Source organism: Anas platyrhynchos, chromosome 3, assembly GCF_047663525.1.
Source record: "Anas platyrhynchos isolate ZD024472 breed Pekin duck chromosome 3, IASCAAS_PekinDuck_T2T, whole genome shotgun sequence".
In the NCBI taxonomy this organism is placed as follows: domain Eukaryota; kingdom Metazoa; phylum Chordata; class Aves; order Anseriformes; family Anatidae; genus Anas; species Anas platyrhynchos.
The window spans coordinates 21,135,332-21,157,843 of NC_092589.1; the positions used below are offsets into that span (position 1 = coordinate 21,135,332).

The following is a 22,512-nucleotide window of genomic DNA, read 5'->3' on the forward strand; positions in this document are numbered from 1 at the left end:
TTTGTTTGAGGTGGTTGTGCAGCTTCCCAGAAAGACATGAGTGCTTGATCAGAAGTTTTGCATTTAAGACAGATTTGTCATTTGCATGCACACATAGAAAAGTCAAACACATATGCACAGAGTAGGCAAGTCCTGTCTCACTATCACAGGTAATCAAGTCTAACCCCAAAAGCAGCTAGTCTCAATTTCAAAACAAATGTTTAATCTATTTACCAAGAGTAAGCGAAGCCCCCCAGAAACCTAGAAACCAACCCAATTTGTCCATCTAATCACACTTCAGACTATGCTTTCCTCTGCCATTTCCTTCAGAACAGTTCTCCATGTCCCTGCCACTCATCACTTTGAACTTGAGATTTACTGCATCTACCTAGAATTGCACAGTTGAAGGTTTGTTGCTATTACAACACCTACAGTGAAGCAATTCCTTTTCAAGAGACAAAAAACAAATCTTAACAGGCTATTCTGTACCTGAGGTCCATTTAGGAAGCTGCTGTTTTTGCTGTAGATATTCAAAGAAATATGAGAGGCACTTGTAAGTCTCTACAGCTTATGTTATCAACCACATCAGAAAGAAAAAAAATCAGCAGCCACTCAAATTGAGAGTGCTGTGAAGTTCAATTGTCGCTGAAATGTTTTGTTATTACCAACCTGTGCAGCATGAGCAAATATACCTCTGCAGGTGAGCTATGAATGAGCAATCAGCACTGCAGGCTGCAGCTCGAAGACATAATAGCATCCAAGTATCTACAATTGTTCCTTGCACACAATTAGGCCGGGACTGTGCTAACAAATGTGAGCAACAGAAGAAAAAAAAAAATCAGACATTTTGACTTCACATTAATTAATTTTGAAGGAAACGATGTGAGGTTTCCCTCTCCCAAAGCACACAAGACAGGAACACATGGTTACAGATAACCATTGACATTCAGTCTCAAATCTATTTGTGCAGAAATGGAAGTTGTTCTATGGTGTCAGCCCACTGTTTGGCAAGAATTCTGCACAAACAGTAGTCAAGAGACTTCTTCACATTTGTCATTTTAGAAATCACATCTTTCACATCCTATCCAATTCCCCAGTCCAGTGTTAAGAAAAAAATCCTTTATATCCTTTAAAATATACTATCCGCAAATCCCCAGAATATTTCACATCTTGCACACTTGCTAGAATTATTCCACTCTTTCTCAACTATTTATACACCATTTCACATTTGCAGCAACAGAACATTTTTTCAAGGCTGGTAAAGAAAGCTTCTGCCAGCCTGTACTCCTTACCCAGTTACTACAGTCTCGACCTCACATTGTACAGTTGTGCTGATGCAACTTTGTTCTAAACCAGATACATGAAATAACTTTGGTTAAAAAGAAAACAAGCCCACCCCTTTTGGGGCGAGGTGGGCTTTTTTTTTCCCCCCAAATACAACACAGATGTGAGCAAACCACAGTGATGTGGTTTACAAGAACAGCCCCTCAAAACAGTTGCATTGTTACAACCACAGCACAGGGCTCTGAATAAAAAAGTAATTCCCACATAAGTTGTTTGCAAAGGTACACCCTGATCATAATTAAAGGACTAATACCCTCTAACAATTTTAATCCTCTTGTGAACTATAAGGGGAAAGACCAGGAATGGGATGGGCAAAACCCAGAAAAGAAACCAAAGTTCACTTGCAGCAAAGCACAAGAGAATAATAAACTAAAAATGTATATAGAAGTCATCTCTCTATGGCTTTCTTTTAATCATTGGGAGGTTAAAGAAGAGTGTGGTCAGTGTGGTCCCCTTTAAAACATATTTCAGAGTTTTAAATGTGTATCTATTAGTCCTTTTTTGTTTCTGCAGTTTACCACATACAATCATTCACCAATACTCGTACCTCTTTTTTTTTTTTTCCCCCTAACAAGTATAACCTAGTGGTGATTTCTTTCTTTTTCCCATTTGGGCTGTAGGCAGGAAAGGAAAAGAACCAGATGATACCTGAGCAAATATTGAATGCCAGAAACAGAGCAACTGTCTGTTCCCTCCCAGCTATAACACCACTGTGTGAACAGAGGGAATCCACATACCTTGTTACCTCCTGCTGCAGTCTGGAAACACTGGGCACGTAGAACATTACCCCAAAGAAAAGCAAAGGCTCATTGGCAAATTTGTCCAGCTGCTTCTTCAGAGGCTTTTCCAGTTCAACCCAGCGGAGTTGCTGGCTCTTGCTGAGAAACCAAAGGCCAAAGTAGTGTGTCTAGATAAAGAAACAAAATAGTGTCAGTTTATCTTTTTCAGCTAGACCACACACATAAACCAACAACAAATGCAAATAAGAACAGATGGCATTGTGTCAAATTTTCTATTCCCATATGCAGCATGAGATCAATTTTTTATTTATTTTATTGTCCTGTGCCTTTTAGAACAGCCTTGAAGACAAATTAATATTGCAATAGACTTCACGCAGTACTATCAACTCTCTTATGTCTCCAAACATATACTAAAGAGGTCTGTCTGAGATTATGGCACAGGTAACAAATGGTTTACAGAAAGTGCCTGGCTCAGTTTTATTTGACTTGCTTACTCCTGCACCTTGTGAACAGACAGCAAAGGCTAAGTCTTAATCAAAGCACAGAGACTTCATGAGATCAGGCCCACTGCAATCAAAGGACAAGGCAACTCTTCCAACTATACAGAAATAATGCAGACCTATACACATATCAACAATTATCTACCAATACCAGAACCATTTTCCCGATACAGAACATAATGCACACTTTATTAAAATATAACAATTTAAAAAGCATTTGTGAGATTAAACCCACGTCATCAGCACTGCCCAAAGACGTATGTTACAAATAACAGCAATTACCACAACTAGAGATATGAAGAAAAAGCAGCAAAAGAAGCATTTGTGTTTAATAAAGGAAAAAAAGCCATTCCTTACTTGGAAATCTGACTGTAGCCCTAACTGTGAAGTTCATACCAACATTTTTTCTACAATATTTCAGCTGACAGCATCATATTTCCAGCAATGCCCTCAGTACAAAATTTGACTCTGTATTAACACTGAAATTAATCAAACTGAAACAGCAAAAGGAACTTTTTGGACACCAAGCAGATTTAGGAGCTGAAAGTAGGATCATTATTTCTGCATATTTCTGTTGTTTTATGTCAAAATATTTATTTCTTGAGGCTTAATCCAACTGACTTCCTATTCAACAAAAACTTCCCAGTAGTTTCTGTAAGTTTAGATTCACTCTGAAATACTTATTTTGTTATTATAATTTAACTGGACAACAATCCTTCCACAGGCAGTCACATTCTTTTGTACACAGCACCATATTTTAAATTAAAATACTGGAGAAAGAAGAGGAAAAAAGCCTTGAGGCCTGTCTTACAAAGTTTTCATTTGAAATTACTTTTAATCCATTCAAAAAGTTTGGTCTAGAAATTAACCATCAAGATTTCTCCATCTGAATTTCCCAGATGTTCTCACTTTCAAAAATCTCTTGTCAAAAGACAAATAGCAACATTAATCTTTGCAAAAGTACCCATGACCAGCCTGTTTCACTTGGGAAAGGATACTTCTCTAAAAATCATTGCATCTACAATGACTTCGCATACAGGACATGGCAACTAATGCAGTATTAATAACGTAATTGCTTGAAAGTTAAAACAAAGCAGCAGAGGCAACATTGCTCTAACTTTTTTTTTCTTTTTTCTTTTTTTTTTTTTTATAGCTGACAGCACGTAAATATCATATGCAAAAACCGTGAATCATAGTACAGGTGTATTTACTTTATGGTCTCATCACGTACATAATTCCAAGTTTGGGAATGTCCAGACTAGCACATAGCTGAAGAGATAACTAATTCAACTTGATCCCCCAATTAAGCATGTCAAACCTTGTACACTGCTTAGTCTTTTCTCTTTAATCTTAGTTTGGTACAGTGTAGCAAGCTGGTTCCTTTTTGAAGAGAAGGCATCTCCAATGAATCCATCAATTTCAGGGCATAAATAAATCAAGAAGCCAGCGTCTCCCATAGGATAAGCTGAAAACAAAAATTCACTAATACACTGATAGATGCTTACTCCCTACAGAGACATTGCTTGATTAGAAGTTCTTTTGGACCGGCTGACTGTGATAGTAATTAGATTAAAATGAAGGTGGGAGGGACAGTGGAGACAATAAAGGCAAAGAATTCATGTGAGAGCAGAAAAACACACAGTGATTTCACCACCTCATAAAGGAAATCCTTTAATATATGAACTCTTGAAAAATCAGCACAGGGCAGCTCATCCCCAGCAAGAAACTGTGCAGATCTGTGAACACAAATCTTCTGTATTACCTTAAAAAGTAAACAGCCACATTACCTGGGACCCCAGTTTTCAGTGTCAAGTACTTTTTAAACATCTTAGCAACTGAATCGTCTGCGTCAACTTGCAGTCTGAAGTATAAAACAATTATTCAAAGGGATTGAGGGTATTACAATTAAACAGCTTGATTGAGCAGTCTCCACCACATTGAGCAGTGGGGGCTACAAAAATGCTGATTTGCTACAGTAGAAGGCTCTTAACATACCGCATCCAGGGAAAAAAAAAAAAAAAAAGAAAATCCGAATCACTTTCAAGCAATATGAAGCAAAGGGAATGCAAGATCTAAGCTTCTAGAGCAGAGCAGATGCAGCAGAGTGCCCCACGGCAAGCATGCATTTCACACAGCCAAAAGACGTCTGTTTTCCTGGAAAGCGGCCTGCAGAGGATCAAGCAATTACATTAAACACAGACTGCGGAGCAGAGATCAAGTCACAAATGCATGCACTTGGGAAGAGATGAGCAACACAGTTATCTGAATTCCAGCTTCCAGTTGCTGGGAATTTTATTTTTGAGAACGTTAGCATTTCTGAACTGCTTGCTGCGTAGGAGGACTTCCACAACCACTCCTGCCAACGCCTGAAGAGACCCCTCTACCCAAGGGACATCAGTAGTTCCTGAACACAACCAGAGGAACATGGGACTGGCAATAGCTGGACCTTCAAGTCCAGTGTGCTGTGACCAGCCACATGATATTGCAGACGGCCTCAGTCATGTGCTGCCTGCCACACACTCCAGCCCACAACACATTTTTACAGCACAAACAACCCACAGATGAGTTGAGAGGCTAATAAAAACACTGGAATTTTTTCATCTAGAAGCAGTTGATTGAAAACAAGGTTGATTCCAGAAGCTGGTCTGTTTGTCCATCCATGTAAACCACCAACTCCATTCCAGTTTTCATGGAATAAATATCAACTCCCACTCCTGTGAGACACTGAAGCAACACGGGCTGCTGTAGGAGGCAAAATCAGCAAAGTGGCTCAGGAAATAAATGATGCCTTCACTTCTGGAAAACCTTCTCCTAGCCAGGGACTCTGGTGATACCCCCTGATGGTAAGCTTTCTGTAACACAGCATATACACGCACTCATCCACTTTGTGCACAAAGAGCTTCAGTTGCTAGTGTTCTTGGCCTGCCTAATCTTCAAATGCAAGAAGAAACCTGCAAGAACATTTTGTGTGAATTTTCTCTTACGGTTTTAGAATTTTCCCCACCTACCAGGCACCAACCACTTCATCCGTGGTACAAGGAGACCCGGTTCATGCTAGTGCAGGAGATGTGGTTTGAACCAGAGAACCTGTGCACCCAAATGGCACCAAGTGAAAAGGTGATCTTTGAAATTCAGCAAGTCAGAAAACTGGACAGTAAAAATGGTGCTTAAAGGGCTTAAAAAGGGAAAATAAACAAAACAAAAAAAAAGATATCTGTCAGTTCAGGAGACAACGCAATCATTTTGTACTTGGTGCTAGCCGTGTTCCTAAGTCCGGAGGACTTGCCTCTTTGCCTGAGTCCACACTTGCCTTTTTGCCAGGCAAAATCAGCAGGATTGTCAACACCACCAGGCTACAGACACTCACTAAACCAGCAAGTCTCACTCAAAAAAATCCAGCAAGACAGACTCGGTGTTTATTAAGGCATCTGGTTAAGCAGCCAACTAAATATTTATCCTCGAGGAAGAGGCAGAGTTCCAGCTCCTCCAGGCAAAAAGCATTAAACTCCGCTGTCCCGGGGCGCTCGCTCAGAGGGAAGGCACCATTTACGGCAGCCAACTGTTCCTAGAAGGCCTCTCGTGCAAGCGCTGCCTCAGCTCAGCCCCAGCTTCGCTGTCGAGACAAGTTCGACCAAGCCAAACTTTGAGGCAAGCCAGTGGCCCAACATGGGCTGCCCACTGAGGACGGGGGATCTTCCAGGGGGGAAGAAGAAGGAAAAAAGGCCAGAACAGCAGCAAATGGTGAGCCCTGGGAAGTAGTCAGTGCTCAGCCTTACATCCTATTGCTGTGGCTGGGTTTTACAACACTGCGCTGCTGGAACTACCACTGTGGGATTCAGCATCCAAGGGTAAATTTGGCTAGAAGGGACCTTCTTGCCCAGCTGTCTTTGCCTATCCCATTCCCTATCCAAAATAAAATAAATAAAAAACAACCAAAAACAAAAACAGACCAACCCTTAAAGTACATCAGACCATGCTAAGCTATTTAAACTTATTTTATAAAGCAAACAAAGAACAGAATGGAGAAACAAAGTCCCACAACAGATTTGTACAGCTTATTTTAAGCAAGTTCACTCAGTTTCACTCAAAGAGAAAAATGTCATTAGATTAAAAAAAAAATTATAATCTGTGCACACACATACAAGACTCTAAGAGGATGTGTCCTCTCTTCCCCTTTCTCTCCCCTCCTCCTTTTCTCATTTTCACATCATGTTCGCCTAAGAGCTCATTTCATTGGAACTGGTAACTGTTCAGCTACAAGACCTGATGCTGTGTCAAAAGCTTTGCTGAAAAAGGATAAAACCAGATCTTACAGGAGTTACACGGCTACACTTTCTACTGACCTATTCTTGAACCCTGACTCAGTCAGGGAGGGAGCTGCATTCCCCAGAGATCAAATAGAAATATGCATAATCCATTAGATACTGTTTTTCAGTTATGTGTGGTGTAATGATTGACAGTCCTTCACAACAATACATACAGTCATCTCAAACAGTTTTGCTTTTTGGCAGGGGCTTCAAACAACTTTTTTTTTTGTTTTATTTCTAAGAAATCAGCTCAAGTGAAATGTATACATTCCTACCACAAAGGGAAAAGTTGGGATACACCTGGGATTTATTTCAATATAAGAGCAAATGAAAGCATCCGACAAAAATTGGTTATTTTTAAGAGAACAGACATTTTTACCTGAGGCTGCATGGAGGAAACAAACAGGATTTTAACAGTTTTGTAAGCATGGGATTTAATGAAACTTGGTTTCTGCCTTACTCATATGCCATAAAAGTTTTTTGCTGCATTTAGGGAATTCATAGAGTCTCTTTCCAACGAGGATTCTTGCAAAGCTGTTTTTCCTCCTCGACCAGTACACTCATACCTCGACCACCTACACCGGTACACAGGTCTCTCTCCTCTAGCCAGTTACCTAGTAGCAGAAATCTACAAGTGTAAACTTTGTGAAAACACCTTTGACCTTTTCTGTGAAATTTACTTGGTAGTGAATTGTACAATTATGGAAGGCTTAGAGAGGGTCATGAACAGTCACCAAATGATCACATTAGCCTTCTCTCCCCACAAACCATGCTAGGAAGACTAGACGGTCAGAGTAAGAATTGAATTTAGGGTCAGAGAGAAAGGACAGCACAGAGCAATAGGCACCTCCGAGCTTGCCAGCTCCAACTATTTCTTATTTGATGAGCAGAGAGGTTGCAGGGAGACCCTCTCAGGGTTGAAGAGGTAGGTAATTCTCTTCGCTCCTAAACATTTAAAGAAGCAGTAGATACTGCCAGAATCAATCATAAGAGAAGGGAAATAATAATAATTAAAAAAAAAAAAGATCTGTTAAAATATGCTGCACTGCTGAAATTTGAACTTAACAAAATTGGTTCAATGTTGCCAAAATTCTGTTTGGAAAAAAAGCGCGGAGGGTGATGAAAGAAGGGGAAAATGTTCCAACAACATCAAAGCATTCTCTCCTGCGTTGTTAAAATATTTTTTCATCTTGGAACACAAACTTTTTGTGCTGACATTTCTTTTTACGTGACACAAACAATTTTGAAAATGAAAGAAAACACCAAGGCAATACAAAGCCCCCATGAAATTGAATACTGACCAAAACAACTTCCTTTGCTACTCCACTGTCTGATCTCTTTCTCTGGAAAATTTTGAAACTTCAGGCTTTGTTCCCCTTTTGAACAAAACATGTTCTGAAATCATAAAATGCTTTGTGAAGAAAAATGTTAACCCACTGACAGAACTATTGTTTGCAAATGCAGGTGGACCTGCATCAAAAGCATCATTAGGCCCCACATCTCTGCTGCGCCAACTAGAAAAACCCATAAGGAATACGAGGAGAATCACCTCATTCATTTCACTCCTTTCTGCAATGGAAGAAGAGGGAAAGACCTAGCCTCTGTAAGGAGGCTAAAGTATCACCAACAGGAAAAAAAAAAAATCATTTATAGTTACTAGGAACTCCTCACACCTAGAAGATTGGGGTAGTAAAAATACTTCTACTAAAATCCTCTTCTGAAAATAAATAAACACAATATTCTGATTCAGCCCTATTCCTGCCTGCACATTGCTCTGCCTCTTTTGCAGACACACACAGTAAAATTACTCTCTCATTCTTTATCATTTCTGATATACTAAAATGAGTGATTATTTTTCATCTGTACTAGCTATTTGTATTCTACCTTCCAGTTGCCACCACTACAAAAGGCCCTATATGAACAAATATAAGACACTGCAAGATTAACAGAGTTCCCAGCTGTCCTTATAGAAAGCATCCATCAGGACAGCCAGACAATATACAGCAATTCCCAGGCAACGGTTTTCAATTTGTGGTTTGCAAAAGCCTAGAAGCATGCAGGATACACATAATGAGTCCACAGTAGGTAAGAAAAGACTGTTCAGTTGTGCCATGTACTGGAGTGAGCTTGAGCCCCTCTAGAAAGGGCTCAAGAGTTAAACACTGAACTCTACAGCAAGAAAATAAAAGATTTCAGTCTTTAATAAGAAAAGTCTGTGTTTCTTAACTTTTTCAGAAATATTGGGAATGTAAAAGAAGACTCTTGGTGCTTCAGATGCCAAATATTTCAGTTAAACAAAAGGAAGAAAAAAACATGCTCAAACTGTTACTAGTTGCTCTGGCTTATAACACAACTACTGCCTGTTTCAGTACATTAGTAACAAGAATATATTTATGTCAAGGTGGCTATTTAAATGCCAGTGATCTCCTTCCTACTGGCATAGTTCAACAGTGTCAATGAAATTAGGATAACATTCAAATAAACATGACTGCAACTTGGCCCACTAGCATCCCAATTCAGAAAGTAAGACCCATCCTTTACTAAGAAAAGAAAATTCATTTTAATAATACAAAAAGCTCTCAAATGCACAGTGAAAGAGCAACAGCATGTAACCCTGGGTATTGTTCTATCTCCAGTCTTCATGCAACCAGAAAACGCTTGTCCAAGCTGCAGCTGTTGATCATATCTGGCCAGCAATATGAATAACACAATTCAAATGAACAGACTGCCTGAGCTAAAAATGCGTCAAATTATAAAGTGACAGATGGTCTTTCCTGGGCTACTCTTACCTCACGTAATTCCAGCCTCTGAGCAACAGCTTCCAAGCACTCCTGCCCCGTGCTCTCCACAGAGAGGGTACACTCGATGACATTGTTGTCCAGCAGACGGATCCGTGTCACAAAGCAGTTCTTGCTCAAGACGTTGTAGCGTCTGGTCCGTCGTAGTTTCAGCCCGAAAGGCATGGCTGTTGGCCTGGAAGGTCGTCCCTTCCCTTCGCTCTTCTGAGAGTATCAGCACACTCGTTGGCTCGCCTTGAAGGCTTCTTCAATTGGCGTTACTCTCCTCCAGAAGTGGAGGTGGATGCCCATTCCCAGGGCGGGCTCCACAGGATTCCTGCAAAACACATACAAATAAGTAGAGTTAAGTGTGAAATAAGAGGTTCCTAAATTTCAGCACAACAGAAAAAAAAAAAAAAAAAAAAGCTTAAAGGAAAACAGCAACATTCAAGCTCATAAAACAAACACCTCCACACACCAGATTGCCAGGCACTCACTACATCTCCCCCCAAAAAGCCACATTCTACGACAAATCTTTTCAAAACTTCTACTTTGGCGCTGAATTTAAAGCATGAATTTAATTGCAAAGTCATTCTACAAGAAGCTCGACACAAAGAGCAACTCTACAGGGCACATACCCAGAGGTGCTAACTCTCCCACCATTCCCCCACCACAGGGGTCTATAACATAATCTTTAAGTTAAGTTTTTGGTACCCCCAGGCCAGCTTTGAAAGCTAGCTTAAGAAGCTGAGGGGAAGAAGCATTTAAAAGAGGTGTGAGTTTGAAAGAAGAAAGGCTGGCTGCAGTCAGCAGGAAATGCGGGTGCTCAGCACCTCTGAAAATCAAACCTAGGTATGCATGTGAAAGGCAAGAAGCATCCCAGACATCACAGGGAGGGCTCCTCTGAGGCAATTCCTGACATTTTGCTCACTTCCATCTCCAAAGCAGTCCTGCATTTCACCATTTCAGGTGGAATGAGTAACTGCAATAACAGCTGTCAGAGGCAAGGATAAAACCGAGTGGGAGGAAGAGAACACATTCTAGAAATTGTTTCTAATTACTACTCCTGAAATTTATCGGGGACACGTGCAAACATTAAACCAAAATACAGAATAGACAGAAGAACTAAAGGTAAAGAATAAGGACATCCAATACCCTATGATCTTCATCTGCAAGATCCACTTTTTTTTTTTTTTTTTTTTTTTAAACTTTTTAGATTGGATCAAGTTCAAGCTAAACCAAAATAAAGCCTTTGCACAGGCATAACCACCTTTACAGCGTCACTTTCCACATGCAGGCACGAATGAAATGGAAAACAGAAATCACTTGCTACCAAGCCTTCCTGGTTTTGTTTCAATATTCTGGAGAGAGAGATGGAGGAACAGTAACAGTGGCATTTAAAAGTCCATTTCTCTCAACAAATAATAGCAAAAACAAAAGCTAGCTCCCATTTCTGAAGGGACATGACAGGAAGCACTGCCAGCAGAGCGTGCAGCATTTAGCTACCATGACATTTCCAACAGATAGCACGCTGCCCACATGCAGCATCTGGCACAGAACCGCATGAATCAGGGTTTACCGAATGCAGTTGCTCTGGAGATTATTAGAAACAGCCCAACTGACTGCAGTGATTATCACTATACTAGAAACATAACTATCACACGTTTGATTAAGTATATATTCCAAAATCAGTACATCTTGGCTTTTTTGAGAGAGAGAGGGCAAGATAAACCAAACCAAAACCACAGATAGAAAAACAGGCAACTCCTCACTGCTGAGGTGTGCCAGTACCCTGGTAATCTACTAGCTTGAGGACAGAAAAGCCTACAGACTCAGAAGGGCCATTTACTATTTGACTGAAGTGCAAACGAACCTATCAAACTCGCTGCTGTACTTTATAATTTCTTGTTTCTGACTTTTGTGAGTACAGACATAATTTAATATTTTCACGATTGCATGCATACCTTGCATCACTGTAATATCAGAAGCCACCAAACACAAATTAATACATCCTCACAACAATCTGATGAGGCAGGGACATATTATCTATGATTCACAGAAGAGGAATTGAAACAAACATCAGCCAGCTTGTTCAAGATTGCTCAGGAGAACACAGAAGACCTATGCATCAACACACAGGCCAGGCTAATGCTTTAACCCTTGGCTATTTGGCAATTATTTTTCTTATCAACCTACCCCAAACTAGAATAGAAACTTGAAAAGTGGGAAGAATGGAAGGAAATTACAAAGAATGAAGGGTGTGGAGGACTGTGGCTTATCAAGAACAGTATTCTTGTTCAGTCTCTGGCTTTGCAGATTATTTTAAGTGGGACACATAAAGAGTTTTAGCTAGCCAATTCAATTAAAAAAAAAAAAAAAAAAAAAAACTTATCTTGCATCAGTGTAAGTTGCACACATTTCCTTACAGAACATGAACCATCCCCTGTACAGTAATCGCAGAGATAACAGTAGCCTAGAGGTGAAATCAATGTTAGTAAAAAATTGCCTTGTTTGCCAAAATTATTTGCCTTATTTGGCTTGTTTACCAGAAAAATCGAATAATCCAACTATTGTTGGTCAGCCATTGCAGAACATTTGTGTACAGACATACTATTCCAGAATACAGCCACCAGTTCTCATGGAATGGAAATGTTAACATGGATTGCAAACAAATTTCTGTAAATTGTATCACCCAATTTGCTTAGGTAATCAAGAACAGTATTTCCTCCACTTTTCAAGAACTAGTAAAGTAACAATTTTTTCCTCAAGTCTATTGACGGCGATCTGCCACCACCACTTTCTAAAGATGTAGACACATAAATAGGTTAATGGATGCATTTTGTGTAACACAGTTTGGGTTACATTTTCATTTCACCTGCATGTACATGAAAGCCTGATGACAGTTCTTTCATATGAAATGTCACACTTGGGATGGCAAGGCTGAGACAGACTTAACTGTCTCCAGTTGGTCCAGCCTGTAATAACCATTAATTCTCAATGCAATGCACATGCCTAACTTTTCTATTTACACACCTTCTGGATGTTGGACCAGCTTTATGTTTTGGTTTTCTGTTAAGCCGACACTTTCAAAGTCTCTGTCAAGTTTTCTAAATAAGAAATCTTAAGTTTTATAGGCCCTGGTCGTTTACAGATTCCTAAAGGAAACGGGGTATTTTTGCCTCATTATGGTTGCATAATCTAAAAAGCATCAGGACTATCAATTTTTACTTGCTGCAGATGACAGAAAAAGAAGATGACTGGAAACAGAAGGGTTGTGGTCTACCAGGGTGCTGAATTTTTCCACAAGTAGAGTTCTTCTCCCAAAAACTTGCCAGAAAGTTAAATGTTAAGGTTAAATTAAGTTAGCAAACACCCACCACTCTTCAAAATGCAGAATGCAGACAAACACGCCTTTTCAATGAAAAATAATCATCCCTACTGTGGCCAAGTTTCCAGGCACCATAGAGAATCTGTGCCTAGCCCTGACACATCCAGTGAATATATGGCCCCTGCTAAAAATCTTATCTTTTGGTGGCAGGCAGCGCTCTGGTACCCAACTGGGTCCCTGAGGACTGAAGATTAGAGGACTGGAACACTTGTCGTACAAGGACAGGCTGAGAGAACTGCGCCTGCTTTGCCTGGAGAAGAGAAGACTGAGGGGAGACCTCACCAATGTGTACAAATATCTGAGGGGAGGGTGTCAAGAGGATGGAGCCGGTCTCTTTTCAGTTGTGCCCAGCAACAGGACGAGAGGCAACAGGCACAAACTGAAGTACAGGAGGTTCCAGCTGAATATGAAGGGGCACTTCTTTGCTGTGAGGTGACAGAGTGCTGGGACAAGTTCCCCAGAGACGCTGTGGAGCGTCCTCTGGAGATATCCAAAACCCACCTGGATGCCATCCTGTGCCATGTGTTCTCTAGGTGATCCTGCTCAGCAGGGGAGCTGGGCTGGGTGATCTTCAGAGGTCCCTGCCAGCCTCGGCCATTTGGTGATCCTGTGACTGCATGGCCTGCAATGCACGGCCTGCTCCTGCCCATGGTATATCCATGGAGGCCAGCCAGGTGTGTGGGTGCACTCAGGACTGCACACACAAGGTAATTTTCAGGGGCAGGAGTGGCCAACAGAGAGCTCTGACTGCATGTAAGCCTTTAGCTCATTTCCATGCTTACACGTTTGAGAAGACAACTCCACCCTACAAAATACTTCTTCTGAAACAGCCTGATGACAAGCATCACATATAAACTGTGAAAATCAAAACATCTTTTCTAAAAAGCACCTATCCTAAATGCAGTTTCTTCAGCACAAAGATGAAGAGGCACCATATCTTAGCTGGTTCTTGGTAAATATTAACATTGTTTCAGCAAATCAAGGAAAAACTGAACAAGCCAACCCATTTGCTATCAGACTTTGAAATCCTATTTCCTATACTGTTTGCTTGAAAAAGCCCTATGGATAAAGTTAATGGCTGTGGAATGTAGGGGGTTTTCCCCCCTTTTACAAGACATTACAATTAAATCAGATAAGCCATCAGTACACAAAAAGCAAGTAACTGAATTTTATGCCTTCTCCAAACCTAAAAATGAAAGAAACCAGAAGTACAAAAAAAAAAAAAAAATCCTTCACTCTCCTAAAGACAGCTGGGGCTGGCTGAAGTTTCTTGCTACTAGTTTTTAAAAGGCAGACTGAAGGGACAAAGGGAAGCTGCTCAGTGTTTCACGAGGGAGACGTCATATGACAGAAGCCCCTTTGCGTGATGAAGGGCACTGCTCCAGTTGCACAGCATTTGCTCTCTTCCTTAAATTTATTTAAAGACCAGGAGAGAAGAGAGACTTATAAATAATTAAGGCCAGGATAACTTGCAGGACACTTCCAAGCATGTGACTTGCTCCTCTATTACAGACTTTGTATATACTACTACTGCACTACATTCAAAGGAGTGAAAATAACAAAAACAGCATCTGATACGAAATGCACTTAAAACAGAATGCTTTCTCTCACTTCATTGGCTTTTGCATGTAATTTCTGAAACTCCAGGAAGAAAGCAATTACTGTCAAACTGCAGCCTGTATTTACCAATAGCGCCTGGCCCCCTTCCAGCATTCCTGGCACTGCAGGAGCAGCAGCACACCTCGCGCAGCTATGTAACCCTGGGCTGGGCGCGAAACCGCAGGGCTTGGTGTGCGCTGCAAGGAGGGTGCGAGCCTACGGTTTTAGGGAAGAATAAAAATAACAGCGTATGAAAGTCGGGACGTGGCACAATCCATCTCTCCACTGAGTTCTCTCCAAGGGAGGAAGCCTCTCCCTGTGAAACAGCCTCCTCTCCACTTGGTTGCTTTCGTGAGGAGGGTAGCACACAGGTAAAATGTGCACGGAGTATTTTTGTAGCTAGCAAGGAGTCTGTATCCCACACGGTTACGGGTGACATTCCCACACAACCTAAGAAACCCTCAGGAGTCAAATTCACCCATGGACTGATGGAAGGGGTTTTCAACCCTTACATAATGTAAGCCTTCTGCTGAAAACCCAGTTTTCACCTACTCATTCATACAGCTCCTGGCAAAACAGGGACCTCATCCCCAGGCATTTAAATCTTTAAAAATTCTTGGGGAGATTTAAGTATTACCATAATCCAAGTAGTAAAACCGATAACATTCTCACCTTTACATTCTAGAAGAGAGTCAAATTACACTTTCATTCCTTTTTTTTTTTCCTCCCTTCCTTTTTTAAGCATCTGCATGAGTATCTTATCTTACGCAAAACTTTGAAAGCCTCTAGGCATTGAGTAATCCCCTGCTTATGTGCATGAAGAAAGGCCAAGGAATACTCAGGACATTCAAAGCAGAAGACCATAGCTGCTGTTAATATCACTGTTCATCACCAGGTACCAATACACAGTAACAAAAGATCATCTCGGCATTTCTACTTCCACAACTTCATCACAGGCTTCCCTTTCCAGTTTTCCATGAGATCCATATCTTTGCTGTAACAGATATTTTTATATCAAAGTTGTCATATGTTTCTACTGTATCCCATTTGGGTCAGATTCTACTTTCCATGGTACAAATATACTGTCTTGAGCAGCTAAACTGTAGTTCAAGTCAAAAGAGTAATTCAAATTTTGACTAGTCAAAATTCTACCCTTTCTTTCTTCTCTTTTGTTGAAATACCTACATAAATGTTATTAGATGCTTAGATGTTCTTTGTTATCCCATCCTTCCCCCCTTCTATACCAACTCTGGTGTAAGAACACCTTTCCTATGCACCCACAGAGCAGCTCTCTGGAGTTTGGGGACATCAAAGCCCAGTAGGCAGACACATAATTACTCTTTTGTGTCAAGGTGCACAAGTACCAAGTATTTTTGAGGAGGGCACTAAGTCAGTGTCCAACAGTGTCTACCACAGAAGTGATGAGAGCTTCCCGAACCATACACTAGCACCTTGCCCATTACTTCCTCGCTCATTGCTCCAGACTGCTTTCAACAAACAGGTCTTTCTAATGCAGCTATTGATGAAGGACTCTGAGTTACTGCACGCAGTCAAGACAGGAGCTGATCTGCATGAAGTATCTAAATGGCACATAGGTTGCCACTGTAGTCAGCCTTAATTCATAAGAACATAACGAAGCTGGAGCTTTTACCACTCACAGGGACACCTAGCAGAATTTTGTGCTGCACTAAACAGAGCAAAAAAGTCCAAGGCATGCACACACCACCAGCCCCAGCAGCTTTCTCTCCCCAGGCTGCCTGTGCCAGGCACTTGCCGCAGCTCCGCGGCCGAGCTCTGCGGCGGCAGGGCGCAGCTCCGCAGGGTACAGCAGTTAACCACTCGCAACCTTCTCGCACCTCACCTATGTTGTTGCAAGACCTCAAATTAGAAGCAGCCAGGAATGATTGGTGCCTTGATGGCACCTGTCCAAGGCTGCAGTTTTGTACTGGAGGTAGTCTCACCTAAGAGCTCACCACTGCCAGGAATGGGAGGGATGAAAGTGCTGATCCTTTTTTTTTTCCTCTCATTTTTTCCCCTCCCTAATTTCAGAGCAAACAGCCACAGCTGGTCTGCTGCCAACTCTGGAAGTCTGCTGGGATCTTCTCCTGGTTGAGCCACTTCAACTCCCCAACTTGCTAAAAGAATAGGATCATATTTGGCTCCGCATGTCTGAGTCCACCATGAGCAGCCCACCTGGCACAGGGAAGAGAGCAGCACCACACTGCTCAGAGAAGGAAGAACAAGAGCAAGATCAGCTAGGCAGTTTGTGAAATCACAGCCCAAGGAAAGCTTCAGGTGCTAGTAGGCAGGGAAACAGCCAGACTAGATGGCCAGTCTTCCCTGTATGACAGAGCTGTGCTAGAATCAAAGTTACTTCACCTGGAATAGCAAGTTGACTCAAAACGCACCTACTTTTATTTTTTATTTTTTCCAAAACAAAGCAACTTATTCTGGAATTGAATGCCTGTCAGAATATAGTCAAGATTACAAAGTCTGGATGGAACACTCCTATTTTTAAGAAGGAGAAAGGAGGACCCAGGGAACTACAGAGAAGTGAGCCTCACCCCTGTGCCCGGCAAGATCATGGAAAAGATCCCCCTGAAAGCAATGTCAAGGCACATGCAAGACAAGGTGATCCAAGACAGCCAGCATGGTTTCGCCAAGGGCAAATCGTGCCTGACCAACCTCATGGCTTTCTATGACGGTGTGACTACATCACTTGACAAGGGAAGACCAACCGATGTTATCTACCTGGACTTCTGCAAGGCCTTTGACACGGTCCCACATGACATCCTGGTCTCCAAATTGGAGAGAGATGGATTTGATGGGTAGACCATGGCTTGAAGGTTGCACCCAGAGCGTGATGGTCAATGGCTCCAAGTGTAGGCCGGTGACGAGTGGTGTTCCTCAGGGGTTTCTCCTGGGACTGGTGATATTCAATATCTTTATCAATGACAAAGACAGTGGGATTGAGCACACCCTCAACAAGTTTGCAGATGACACCAAGCTGAGTGGTGCAGTTGATACACCAGAAGGAAGGGACACAATCCAGAGGGACCTGCACAAGCTTGAGAAGTAAGCCCATGTGAGCATAATGAAGTTCCACTAGGCCAAGTGCACGGTGCTGCACCTGGGTCAGGGCAATCCCAGACAGGAGCACAGACTGGGAGAAGAACTCACTGAGAGCAACCCTGCAGAGAAGGACCTGGGGTTCAAAGATCAGGAAAAGCTAACTGTTGCTAGCAAATTCAACTATTTAGAATAAATTATTTTCAACTGACTTAAAACTTCTGAGAAGATTATTCATTTTTTGTTTGTATTTTACAGCAACATTTACAGGCACCATTCATTTTTTCTTTCACAGTCACCTTTATGATGGGTTTCAACTCTTTCAGGCTGACTAAAGCTACAGTGATTATAAGAGATTACATTTCCTGCTAAATGCGATTGATAGGCATGCAAAAACATAAAAACAGCAAAAGATATGCCTAATAAAAAACAGGAAATTTTCTTAATGTTTTCATTATTCTTTCATGATACAAAGACATGAGTAAAACCGCAAATAAAAGTTCTAAATACATGGTAACATGATGAGCAGAAGTGGCAATTCCAGTAGAGGTAAGTAACTGAATTGGGTGTGGAGTGAAGTTGTACACACTCGTACATTCACACTAATTAAATGTGCACTACTACACACTGGTGTCAGTTCTATAATTTCAAACAATGCAATAAAAAGTTTGTTAGAAATATTAAGGCAAAAAAAAAAAAAACAAAAAACACACAACTTCAGACATCACCTATTCTGCTTCGATGAATGCTAGATAAAAAAATAGCTACTTTCAAGAGCTGGCTTCAGCCTAATTTCTGTACCAGAATTTTGCTAGGGGACTGCAGCAGAGCGCTTCAAGGCTAGGCAGCAGAACAGTCACAACACCTGCGAGCCCACAAGGGTCCCGTGATGCAGATGAGCCCAGCAGCTGTCTGGCTGCACTCACACAGTGCTGCACGCTGCTGAGACCCTGCAGGATGTGGCCTTACCTCTGGCACAGCGCTCCCGAATGCAACAGGGCTGGCTCCGGACCCAGGCCGGCTTCAGGTGCTGCCAGCACGTGCCTCTCTGAACCACAGTCCCCAGCATCTTGTGCTGTGCGATTAGTTCAGGGCTCTCTGCTCCCAGTACCAGAACCGAAGTACAGGCACGAACCTGAAGAATCGCATGTACAACTGGGGAAGAGGGTTAAGACCAACAAGAAACATTCAACTTGCAACAAATCAAATGTAAACGGTGTAGTGGCCCCTCCAAACCACAAATCTGCCCTCTTCCTTCAGGGACTGAGACCCAGTGCTCTCCTCACTGATGCCAGTAACCAGGCTCTGACATCGAATGAAGCAAGACCCATATCTGCAGGCTTGCAGTACGAGTAAAGCTTTTTCCAGTTTCTTGAAGTTCATAGCAATGGTCTACTTTATGGGAGAGCCTCAATGAACCCCATTCAGATATTAGGTAATGAACCAGAATGATGTGAGGGGGGAAGTGTGGCTACAGGTAAGCAACCAGAGTCAGATCTGATGGGGGGCAAGAGGAGAAGGAGAAGAAAAATAATAGCAATAAAAAAATAATCATGCACATTGCACATCCTAACCCACAAGTGTGCACATTTAGTTACATAAGAAGATATTTGATGTCAGATCACAACATGAACTTTTGAACTTGCATGGAAAAAGCATCTCTGCTACTCAATATATTAAAAAATAACTGCTACTAAATGCTGAAAAAATGCCTTCAAGTTTTATCAAAGACGGATTATATTGTGGGCACATGCATGAAGAAAGTAAATCTGTTATCTTTGCTGAATATAGGCCCTGATGTAAATCACGCAGCCAGGGCCTATGAATAACTGCACTTGTTTCAACAGCAAAACAGAAAAACACCTCATCTGAAATACAGAATAGCTGCCGGATATGAGCTAATTGTACTTTTCTTTCTGTATTAAAGGATTATTTTCCAGTGCCCACTGTGTGGGCTTAAACACTGGCCTAAAACAGTCAAAATACTTATGAGTAGGATTTATGGCCAAAATGGGGGCTTTCTTTGAAGCAGCTGACTTCTCTGACCAGCATCTCAGAATTACAAGGCTTCGAAGGGACCTCTCTCTGTGAGCAGTCCTCTATGCTTTTCCTTCATCTCTTCTGCACATCACGTTGATAAACAGTATTTGAAAAAAATTACCTGGGTACCACAGAGTTGGATGGCACACAGGAACTGAGATATTACTAACAACAGATGCCGTGCTTTTTTCCTAACAATTTTAAACAGTGAAACTCATATGCTTCAAGTACCACACAGGCTCACCAACGTGAACCCTTCACCACTAGTACATTTTGCAAAAGCTTTCAATGAACCTTGGGAGAAAGGTTCCACAGCATTTCAGTAAGCACTGCTAACTGCATGTACAGCAGAAGGAATTGTACAAACTGTAATCCCATACAGTTTCCTCATAAAGAAGTGTAATCTTCTTCTTTAATTATAAAATATTATAATAGATAAGTTTAGTTTATTTACTGTAACATATTATTCATCATTAATTCTCATTAACAAAAACAGCTTTGTACAGAAGGCTAGTAAAATTATTTTATTATTATTATTTTTGCAGGATAAAATCCAAGTTGCAGCTTGATATACAAAACCGCTGAAATAAGTTCTAAAACCTGTGGCATATCATCCTTTCTCATATTTTATGACACTGCTTCAATAAATGCTTTACCACCCTTCCCCGTAAGTCCGTCTGGGCCTATTTGCCCTTTGCATATGATGATAACCTCAAATATAATTCAAAATAAAGTTATCAGCTCTTAATGAGATTAAAGCCTAATTCTTATTAACTGACCCTATTAAAGAAGGTAGTTGCTTTGGAACAGTTCAGAGGGGAGAAGTGTTTTGCAGAAACTTTTACTGGGTCATGAGTTGGAAAGAAATTCTTCTTTAAAAGTGCAACAGCTTTACTCCTTGCTCTGGTTAATCCATTTTCGTATTAGCATTCTAACATATGACTGGAGCAAGATAGGGCCAAAACTCGACTGGAGCAAGATAGGGCCAAAACTGACTTGTAAATTCGTGACCTTCCTGAGCTCACAAAATAGACTTTATATATAAAAGTAGAGAGGGACACAAAACTTAACAACTAACATCATCTTATTTTACTGCTCTTTTCAAACAATTCAGATTTAAACAGAAGTTAGCCTGGCTCTCAGCTCTCATATAAAAAATAGGAAAGTTACTCCAAATTTAAGCTGCACGATATATGAAAGGAATTTGCACAGAAAAAAAAAAAAAAAAAAAACACACACACACAACTTCCACAAAGTCAGAATATCTTCTCCATGAACATAGGTAGGTGTACTTGTTGTCACAGTGGCACAAACAGGTCTTTGATACATTGTAGTGGTCTTTGAAGTGCTACTGAATCCAAGCAAAGAATAATACAATACTAGTACACAATTGTATTTTTCTTATAACTAAGTACCAGTTATAAGAAGAAGGTAGAGATGAAGAAAAAGTGGTTTAACAAGCTTTATGTACTTATCCTGTTTTCAGGCTTGTAGAAGCTTACAGAGACAAAGTATCCCTGTCATTTACACTGGGTATTAACTGGAGCTCCACGAGAAGCAAGAGAAAAAACAAGGAACAAAACCAAAACAAGCAAAGAAAGCCCATGTCATATGTCCCTTCCTGTAATTCTGTCTCTGGTTAGTGAGTTGGAAGCATCTCATTTCTTTCACTTGAAGCCTGACACTCACATTCCTCTGCAGCTTGCCGTGGTTGGGAAGGGAGACAGAAGTGCTCCCCACCACATGTCTGCGAGCTGGGATTCCACCCGTGCTTCTGATGGCTGCTGAAGTTTATCATTTCTGTTTGCCGTGACAAGGCTCTGAGATCAATTTGCCAAGGCGTAAGTGGTCTGTCCCCCTCCCACCCCCCTCCTTAAACTTAGTTTTATTTTTATCAAATGATTAGCTGTGCTTTTGAAAGAGTTACTAAGGACCACGGGGCAATTATTCAGCGAGCTGATGCCAGGGGTGAAGTGACAGATAAAGCCACTACCAAGACCATGCAGAGCAAGGAATGAGAAACTCCTGCAAATCGTTGGCAATCCCCATGCAGTGTGATTCAGCTCGGAGACAGCTCCAGCTCTGCTCTTCCCACTTGACACCAACCGACTGCAATGAAAACACAAAATCTGACTCAAGGCCCTCAGTGCTCTGAGTTCACACTGGATCTACTTAAGGCGGGGGAGAGGAAGGGTGGACGAGAAGTGAAGTCCACCACATAGCAGACACTATGAAGAAGCAACATTGCCATCCTTTACTGGGCCTTGTGAGGGACCCCAGCCCTGCCAGGACAGCACCATCATGCTCCCTTTCTGCTAAAGATGGCCAGGCCACAGCCAGGCATGGCACAGCCCCTCAGCCCACAGTGGGGCTGTATGAGACTCAGAGGCTCAGCTCTGAAGCCTTTTCAGGGGGAATAAGATCACTGGGAAGAGTCCAAAGTACTCAAACTGGAGCTAGATGATCTCTAGGGTCCCTTCCAGCACAATCTCCAGGGTCCCTTCTGACACAAGCGATTCTACGAGTCTATGATTCTACTCTTGTGAAAGAAAGCACAGCTCGTATCTTCCCCAGCCACCCCCCACGCTGCTGAACACAGGACAGTCAGCCCAGAAGTATTCTCAGTGCCTAAATATAACACAGGCATTCACACAGCATAAATAGGAGAATCCTTCTGAGGGGCTATCTCCAAAACAACCTCCATTTCTAAGTCAGATTCCAGTTCAAAGTCAAATACCGGCACGTCAAATTCAGGATATCCTTGTAAGA

General features: G+C 41.5%; 1 protein-coding gene across 2 annotated transcripts in view; it reads right to left on the bottom strand.

Moving 5' to 3' along the window:
* PTPN14 (protein tyrosine phosphatase non-receptor type 14) overlaps positions 1-22,512 on the bottom strand; it is a 112,773-nt gene that overhangs the window by 63,007 nt on the left and 27,254 nt on the right. For both annotated transcript variants that reach the window (XM_027453722.3, XM_072035510.1), the window contains 2 exons: positions 9,660-9,984; positions 2,061-2,230 (listed from right to left, as the gene is read on the bottom strand). In XM_027453722.3, the coding sequence (XP_027309523.1) occupies positions 2,061-2,230; positions 9,660-9,833 (344 nt within the window). In that variant the 5' untranslated portion in view covers positions 9,834-9,984. The remainder of the gene's footprint in view (positions 1-2,060; positions 2,231-9,659; positions 9,985-22,512) is intronic.